The sequence below is a fragment of the Polyodon spathula genome, chromosome 13 (genome assembly GCF_017654505.1).
Source record: "Polyodon spathula isolate WHYD16114869_AA chromosome 13, ASM1765450v1, whole genome shotgun sequence".
Taxonomy (NCBI): Eukaryota; Metazoa; Chordata; class Actinopteri; order Acipenseriformes; family Polyodontidae; genus Polyodon; species Polyodon spathula.
The window spans coordinates 30,094,469-30,104,241 of NC_054546.1; the positions used below are offsets into that span (position 1 = coordinate 30,094,469).

Genomic DNA, 9,773 nt, shown 5'->3' on the forward strand with positions numbered 1-9,773 from the left:
TCTGTAAAGTTATAGACTTTACAATAAGTTATTTAACATTTTTCTAATATGTATATATATATATATATATATATATATATATATATATATATATATATATTACCTTAGTGCAGACAAATAAATGCTTGTTCCCATTAACTTTATTTACATTCAGCTGGTTGTGAGGTCAGCCGCATAGTTAATTAACTCCCGAGTTAATTAATTGGTGCTAATCGGGAGATGGGCACCTGCATAAAAGCCTGCAGCTCTCTGCACTCTGGGTGGGAGTTCGAGAGGAAGAACGAGAGGAGAAAGAAACGGAGATTAAAATAAACATAGGATAAGTGAAAGCAATCTGCCCAGCCTGACATATGTTTTGTGTTTGAGATTTCTTTTTTGTTAAACCTTTCATTTTATTGTTGTTGTTTAAATAAATGGTGCCGCAGCACCTTTACAACTGCAATACTGTGCGAGTCGCTCTGGCCTGACGTCACTACTCAGCTACCCTGTCACATATATACATAATTTAGATATTATTAACATGTAATTAAATAAACTACAAAATGATATTGCAAGAGTCTACTGGAAGCAATAATAGTAGTACAGTGTTTCATGTTAGATTTATAGATAAAGAGAAGGAGCTACCTTTTATTGGACTAACTGAACAATAATTAATCACAAGCTTTAAAGACCTCAAAGGTCTCTTCTTCAGGTTAAAGTAGGAAAGAGAGATAGATGTTTGTAAACATCAATCTTTTCAACTTTCAGTTTTTCATTAAGTATATGGAAAACCACACAGTAGTATGTAATGCAATATGTTAATATAACATTATTCAACAGGTTTCATTCAACATTATGAAGAAAAAATAATTAATTCTACAGGGTGATGCAAAACCTTTGGCCATAGCTGTAGGTATAGATATATATTTTTATGATATAGTAATAAGAGGGTATATTAGGGAGGGGAACCATTGTTCTGAATACCACCACAGCTTAGTGCTGAATTTGGAAATACTAAAATAACAGTTTATGGCAGACCTTTTAGCTATAAGTATTTTCAATGTCTTCGAAACTAATTTTAATACAAAATACACAAAAGAAACTTGTTTGTCAAGTCCTCTTTTAAAGATTTAAATGACGGTGCTATTTGGCCACCACTATTTAGATCACTTGGAACAGACTCCAGTGTATGTACGAAAACGTTTTACACTGGAATTCTACTGATGTTTTTACATTTTTTATGACTGTTTACTTTACATGTATAGTAGAACTCTATCTTATCTTCAGTTTGGTATGCAAAATATGTCTAATATAATCCAACAGACTCCATTCATTTATGACATCTATTTTTATGTGTCATTTTACACTGGAACTCAGCTTTTTTTTTTAATGTCATGACTAATTGACATTTATAGCAGAACTGAAGCATGTCTTCAGTTTGATATAGAAACTAGGTATAATATAATCCAGCAGACCCCATCCACTTTTAAATATCTTCATCAGAACTCAAGATCTAGGACACTAGAAACAAAATGAAAAAGTTCATTCACTTCGACAAATTTTAAGTAGCTTCAAGTATCAGTTTATTTTCTTGTTCATATTCCCCCTTGCCTTTTTAAGATGTTTGTCATCATTGTGAGTGGTCCTTCATTCTTATGCTCTTATATTAAGTTAGCATTGTTTGGAGAATTGGAACAGCTGGGACTGACCAGCCTTTCTCATTCTATTCCAAGCATGTGAATGACATCTCTTCTGGTCCATCTACTCCTACATATATAGAGAAGATAAGTTGAAAGGCTTTTTGTTACATGATTTGAATGGAATGAGAAAGTTTGTTCAGTACAAGACCAGCTCTCAGACAAAGACAGATATAAAGAGAAATTATATTAAAAATAAAAACAAAAAAATCTCAATATTGGATGAACAGAATTCAGAACCATGCAAATTGAATTTAATTCTTATAAAAAGGGAAGGGAAAGATTAAAACAATTGCATTAGAAGCTACAAAGTTGTGTTGCTTAGAATTCAAACACGTTAAAATAAAACTGATCAAACTGTCAGTATAGCATTGATTAATAATTTGCAGAGAAAATAACATTTAAAAGTACAAGGATCCATAAAATAGGAACTTTTTCTATAAGTGATGGCTTTTCATATTAACTAGTTATTTCATTTTAAGACTTTTAATAGTAACATATCCCTACTGTATATTTATAAAAAAAAAAAAAAAAAAAAAAAAAAAAAAAAAAAAAAACATTTGCCATAGTTCATTGCAAAGAAAGATTGATTTCATGGGTTTACAGAAGGCTCTGTGGTCCAGTGTTTAAAGAAAAAGGGTTGTAACCAGGAAGTCCCCAGTTCAAATCCTAGCTCAGTAAATCCTAGTGTGATCCTGAACAAGTCACATAACCTCATTGTGCTCTGTCTTTATGGTGAGATACAGTTGTAAGTAACTGCAGCTGATACATAGTTCACACCCTAGCTGTCTTGGATAAAGGTGTCTACTAATTAAACAAATCATGTCTGTCTGACCTCGTCACAAAGACGGCTACAGTGGGTGACGTCAGACCACTAAAACAGGAACTATGAAATAAACAACAGAGGGGTTGAGCTGAGCGATTGGTTTCACTCAACATTTAATGAATGAACAGAACAGTAAATAAAAAGGTTGTAAAAAACACAGGACACTGGACTTTTGCCAAATTAAAGAGACAAACAAAACAGACTATACAGACAAACACAGTGAGCTGATATTTAAATTATTATTATTAACATCCGTCTCCAATCCCGTTCTCCGTTCACCAAACACACAACACAGAGTGAGTGAAAACATGCTGCTTTTATGCAGCTGTACCGAGACTCGACTGCTAATCACTCATTCAATTGGAGTCACGGTAGAACTGCACGTGAATTAATAAAGTGCAATTCCCTGTGCTCACAATTACATTTTACTTGCACGTGAAGTGCTGTGCAATCCTCGTGTCTAAATACAAATATACATTTTAAACACTCATGTTACACAGACCCGTTTACCAATGACTATACACCAACATTAACACACAACATACAACACAAAATACACATAGGAGCGGTGCACTTTGCAAACAGACCTGTATGTTTACATATTTCATTTAAATTGTGTTAATCATACATCACCTACATGCTCATTTATAGCTTTCTCCTGGAATTTTCTCAGAAAATGTCTGACGTACTAGTGCCTCCTAATTGCTCTTAGACTTTGATCAGCTTAGAAAACTAAGATTGTAAAGGATAACTGCACAATCAGAAATAAGGGGCAAAGACACCTGTCTGTGTATTAATATTCTGATCCGCTCTGGTTAAGAAAGTCATTCAGTGCATTTACAAGAGCATAAGAATTCTGATATTTTTCGGAAAATTAATTGCGATATCAAAAGACATGTGAGACAATTTTCGGAAAATGTATTGGAATATTCCGAAAGTCAGTTTTCGGAAAACAGAACCTAGAAATTTAGATTAAATTCCGAAAACAAACAAAATGTATATAATGTAAACACACTTTTCAGAAAACTTACTGAAATAGCATACTACGCATGTTCACACTTTGACCCTTTTCTCCTGCACATGGATTTAGAAAACAGAAAAAAAAAAAACTGTAGTCAGTCTGCATGCATCCATTTGTCTAGTTAGCGATAAAGTAATACATTTGTTAAAGTCTGTATGTATTTGTTAATAGCCATAGTGAAGCAGCAAATGTTTTCCAGTTTTAAAATTATGTGATAATTTGAAATAATGTCTGCAAACGAAACTGGTAATATAGATCAGGATAAGCTGATTGCAAAGGCTGATTGCACATTGTGGGGAATCTGAATAGAGGTAGCCTAGCCTATAGTATAGTAATCTTTGAACTTAAGACCTGACACTTCAATAAAGCACTTGAGTTACTGGATTGGTCTCCGTTCTGTCGCAGAAATGTCTGGTCTGTTCAAATCGTACTTAGGCTACTAAAGTACTCTGCATGCGAAAATATTCTGCGTTTTCCAAAAACTTCAGTCCCTGTATACAGTTGAATTCTAATTAGATTTTCTATCGTTAATCATGTAAACACAGAAAAGTGATGTTCTAAGAAAATCAGTTTTCTGATTCAGTTTTCGGAAAACGCTTTGTCATATAAATGTACTGATTGATACCATTACCCACTGGGTGGCCAGGAAGAGGCCAATGATGTGTTCCAGTTCCCCACTATTACAGTGGCTTGCGAAAGTATTCACCCCCCTTGGCATCTTTCCTATTTTGTTGCCTTACAACCTGGAATTAAAATTGATTTTTATTTGGATTTCATGTAATAGACATACACAAAATAGTCCAAATTGGTGAAGTGAAATGAAAAAAATAACTTGTTTAAAAAAATTCTAAAAAATAAATAATGGAAAAGTGGTGCGTGCATATGTATTCACCCCCTTTGCTATTAAGCCTCTAAATAAGATCTGGTGCAACCAGTTACCTTCAGAAGTCACATAATTAGTTAAATAAAGTCCACCTGTGTGTAATCTAAGTGTCACTTGATCTGTCACATGATCTCAGTATATATACACCTGTTCTGAAAGGCCCCAGAGTCTGCAACACCACTAAGCAAGAGGAACCACCAAGGAGCTCTCCAAACAGGTCAGGGACAAAGTTGTGGGGAAGTACAGATCAGGGTTGGGTTATAAAAAAATATCCGAAACTTTGAACATCCCACGGAGCACCATTAAAGCCATTATTAAAAAATGGCACCACAACAAACCTGGCAAGAGAGGGCTGCCCACCAAAACTCACGGACCAGGCAAGGAGGGCATTAATCAGAGAGGCAACAAAGAGACCAAAGATAACCCTGAAGGAGCTGCAAAGCTCCACAACGGAGATTGGAGTATCTGTCCATAGGACCACTTTAAGCCGTACACTACACAGAGCTGGGCTTTACGGAAGAGTGGCCAGAAAAAAGCCATTGCTTAAAGGAAAAAATAAGCAAACACGTTTGGTGTTCGCCAAAAGGCATGTGGGAGACTCCCCAAACATATGGAAGAAGGTACTGTGGTCAGATGAGACTAAAATTGAGCTTTTTGGCCATCAAGGAAAACTCTATGTCTGGTGCAAACCCAACACCTCTCATCACCCCGAGAACACCATCCCCACAGTGAAGCATGGTGGTGGCAGCATCATGCTGTGGGGATGTTTTTCATCGGCAGGGACTGGGAAACTGGTCAGAATTGAAGGAATGATGGATGGCGCTAAATACAGGGAAATTCTTGAGGGAAACCTGTTTCAGTCTTCCAGAGATTTAAAACTGGGACAGAGGTTCACCTTCCAGCAGGACAATGACCCTAAGCATACAGCTAAAGCAACACTCGAGTGGTTTAAGGGGAAACATTTAAATGTCTTGGAATGACCCAGTCAAAGCCCAGATCTCAATCCAATTGAGAATCTGTGGTATGACTTAAAGATTGCTGTACACCAGCGGAACCCATCCAACTTGAAGGAGCTGGAGCAGTTTTGCCTTGAAGAATAGGCAAAAATCCCAGTGGCTAGATGTGCCAAGCTTATAGATACATACCCCAAGAGACTTGCAGCTGTAATTGCTGCAAAAGGTGGCTCTACAAAGTATTGACTTTGTGGGGGTGAATAGTTATGCACGCTCAAGTTTTCTGTTTTTTTTGTCTTATTTCTTGTTTGTTTCACAATAAAAAATATTTTGCATCTTCAAAGTGGTAGGCATGTTGTGTAAATCAAATGATACAAACCCCCAAATAATCAATTTTAATTCCAGGTTGTAAGGCAACAAAATGGGAAAAATGCCAAGGGGGGTGAATACTTTCGCAAGCCACTGTAGCTGCTCACCAGCTCCTCACAGTTAAATACTGCCAGCTTAAGATTGGTAAACTCTGCGGGGCCTTTTCCACTGTACTGGAAGCTAACACCAGCAGGGTTAAGATCTGCTACATCAAAAGTCAGCTCATAAGAGAAACATTTAAAATGAAAATGTGGGTCACATTAGTAGAGATTCCACATTGGGGATCTTGTAACTTGATAGCTGATAGACAGTAGAGTATCCCTGAACATATTTAGAATATAAAGAACCAGAAAAAATATATAAAAAAGATCAATTTTGGGAGACGGTATTTTTTATTTGTCACATAATATCCCTTCTCTCATTTTCTTATGTTAAACTATTATTAATAACTCTACAGGTGTGCAGTCTCAAATATAATATATTTAGACTGATAAGTTTAACATAAGGTTTGGAATAAAATAAATAAATTAATTTAAAAAAAAAAAAAAAAAAAAAAAAAACATACCAAGTTCAGAACAATCACACCAAACTTAATCCAAACACATTATTTATATAAATTTAAAAACAAGATTTATATATTAACAAATTGAAAAAGCAAAATCCTTTATGCATAAAAGGTACCCCCCAAAAGAATACTGTCATATGTATCCCTTTTTCTACCAAAAGAAACACAACAACTCTACTGTAAACAGTACACTAATATTCACATAACATGAAAAATTAGACCAGTAGCACCACATCAATACAAAGGTAATACTTTTAATGCGTTAGTCAATGATCCCCTTCAATGTTACTGTTTTTAGTAATACATGTCATTGTATAAAGTAAGTGTGTCACAGTAAGTGTGGGCAATACAATAATAGTAAGAAGGGAGAACTCTATCTGCCCTTGTCCAGGTAATTCAAACAGAGCCCACTCTCAGAGCCCAATCATTTTCACTACTGCAGATAGCACTCATCTCTCCATATTATCCCCGAGAATATGCAGGGAAAGTGTGGTTTTCGAGGTTCTCAATTATATATTTTATGGTTGTTATAAATAGTTGAGTTATCCCTATTAAATTGTACATTACATAATAAAGACTTGTTGACGAGGAGAGCATTTGAGCAGCGTGGAGCGTTCATAAACGCCGCTCTTTGCTCTCTTCCTCTTTGAAACCGCTTGCTCCATGGATTTTATTTTCCCAGTTCGATCCGCTCACGATCCACTCCGGTGCTTCTAATTTTGCAGCCAGCTCCACTGCTAGTGTAAGTTGCTTCCAAAACATATATCTTGCTATCCCACACTTTTTCACTATTCCATCTTCAATTAATTTTTAATTTATATATTATTACCCATTTTGTAAAATGATTTCATAAATTAGTAACGGACTCGCTCGCTTTACTTACTGATAGTGTCACATAGAGCAAGTCTCTTCTGAACAGTCTACTGAAATATGATCAAAATTTTAAATGCAATTCAGCAAAGACAAGATTATAGAGAAGTTTAACCAGCTTTATTAAAAGCTACATGAAAACTTTAATTATACATCAAACGAAAGAGCTATAAAACTTTTTTTTAGTTACCCGAGTTATATGCCGTAGGTTATGATTCACTTATAAATCACCTAGACTAATAATAATCATTATCATCACAACATACGTAAAATTAAATTACTAGGCGAATGGGCGTATATAGTAACAAAAAGAAACCTATTAATGAGACACACACAACATGTGAACTGCTCAGTCCGGTGGCCGACCTTATGTGTGTCTGTGTGTGTGTGTGTGCGTGTATGGGGTGGGGGGGGTTTGACTGTGTCAGTATGATTATGAACCTACCACTGGAATGCAAGAAAAGGTAAAAGCAGCAAGTGCAGCCACGAGTAAAATATCCCGTACCAGCTTTTTAAAGGTGTACAGGCTAGGCTTTCTTCCATGACCATTCACTTTAAACCACTCTACAACCTCCTCCATACTGTATTCCTGGGGCTCATAGCCCAGTTCTTCCTTAGCCTTGCCCATGCTGAAGTAGTGTGTGACCCCTGTCTTGTAAACCTCAGTGCGAGTCAGCAAAGGCTGGAAGTTATAAAAGCGGCCCACGAGAAAGTGGACCATTTCTGTCAGGAACGCAAAGAAATATATCAGAGAGAGTGGGAGGCGAACCCTGGGGAATGTGTACCCCAAACCATCCACTAGAGGGCGGAAAAACTCAAAGTTGTTGACCGGCCTCCCGTCGGAAATGAAGTAGGGCTGGCCGGCGGCTCTGTGCTCTTTTTCAGCCGCCAGGGCTTGAGCCGCAAGCATGTGAGCTGCCACCAGGTTATCAACATGGACGAACTCCACCAGGCTGTTTGGGTCTCCGTACACAAATTTAAATACCCCGTTTTCAATGTAGCTGACAACCCTAGGCAGGTGTCTCAGCTCCCCAGGCCCGTAGATCCCAGCTGGGCGGAGGGCGCAGGTTCTCAAGATACCGCTCCCGTTTTCCAACACAGCGCCATTTGCTTTGAGCACAGCCATTTCCGCTATAGATTTGGTCCTGGAGTAGTGGTCTGGATGGAGGTGGAGCGGCAAGTATGGGAGAGACTCGTCTCCATTCTCTATAACCTGACCCCCAAACACCACGTTAAAAGTGCTTGTGTAAACCAGTCTCGGGACCCCGTTTTTCAAGCAGGCCTGGATCACATTCTCCGTTCCTCTCACATTCACCTCTTCGATCAGTTTTTGGTTGAGCTGCTCTCTACCTGACATCCCATAAGAAGCCAAGTGGAAAACGCAATCTGTGTCCCTCAGCGCCTTCTCCACCTCTGGATAGTTCCTTATGTCTCCTTGTATAAACGTGATTCCTTTTAGGATGCTCTGGACAGGCGGGTGGACATCAAACAGAATGACTCTTGCCCCCTTTTTATGGAGGGCACAGCCCAGGCTGCAACAGAATGATCATTATACATTACCCCAATAAGCCACACACTCAAATTAGACTTTATTTTTTTCATGTCTGTGTTAAGGTGCACTGTATAGAAGACCAGGACCTGCTGTTCAATTGTAGCTGCCTGCCATAGACATATGCAACAATGGCTTGCCAAAGTGTCTATATTACTACATGTAGGCACCATAGAGCACTGCTGTGAATTGCCAGTCAAACTAAAGGAAACTGTCTCTTTACATGTATCAGAGACAGGCAACTAGAACTGATGAGCAGCTTCTGAACTCTGAATGCACCTTAACACAGACTAGACACACAATAATAATAAAACGCAATATTTTAATAACTGCAAACAGAACCACTTTGAATGTGAAGGGGGCAGCAAATAAAATTGCATTACCAGCTACTTGCCCTTGTGTGATGCCTGGTGTGCAAAGAATGCTCAATGCAGTTTTTTTTTTTAGTAGTTTGATAACACGTGAACCTTTTGAGAATGATAGTATTAAAAAAAAAAAAAAAAAAAAGTCAGATCAAAGCTACATTAACGGTTGTTTTTTTTTTTTTTTTTTTTTTTTTTTTTTTGTTAAAAGTACGTTCAACTTACCGGTGTCCAAAGTAACCTCCCCCGCCCGTGATAAGCAAGGTTTCCTTAACTGTGTTCGGTTCCTCAGTCGCCATAGTACCTGTGTCAGGAAGAACAAGACTTCTGATTAAAAGTGTACTTCAACAACATCTCGAGGCAGACAGTGTCAATCGGCACATTATGAAACAGGTCCCGTCACCTACACGGACAGTACAGCAGTTTCACGTATTATCTAAATAGATGTTTTATCTATGTTTTTACACGCATACGGACACTGTGGTTTCAAATATATGAATAATGTGACAACAATAAGAAAATACATTTCACACAGTACGCCCAACCTTGAGTTTCTTGCAGACAGCAGGGGTTAAATACTGGAGTTATTTCCGAAAACAAATAAGGGGCAGGAGGGAGGAAATGCGGAAGCTCGTGTCTGAAGGTCAGCCCATAGTTACGCAATTTACGTGCAGACGTTGTGGGACGTTCGGCAAGTTA

At 37.6% G+C, this 9,773-nt stretch overlaps 1 protein-coding gene across 1 annotated transcript; it reads right to left on the reverse strand.

Moving 5' to 3' along the window:
- Positions 1-6,341: 6,341 nt before the first annotated feature.
- sdr42e1 (short chain dehydrogenase/reductase family 42E, member 1) lies at positions 6,342-9,709 on the reverse strand. The gene is made up of 3 exons (XM_041268944.1): positions 9,620-9,709; positions 9,300-9,378; positions 6,342-8,695 (listed from the first exon to the last, which is right to left on the reverse strand). The coding sequence occupies exons 2-3, from the start codon at positions 9,371-9,373 to the stop codon at positions 7,597-7,599; spliced, it is 1,173 nt and encodes a 390-aa protein (XP_041124878.1). The 5' UTR covers positions 9,374-9,378; positions 9,620-9,709; the 3' UTR covers positions 6,342-7,596.
- Between the last annotated feature and the right edge of the window lie 64 nt (positions 9,710-9,773).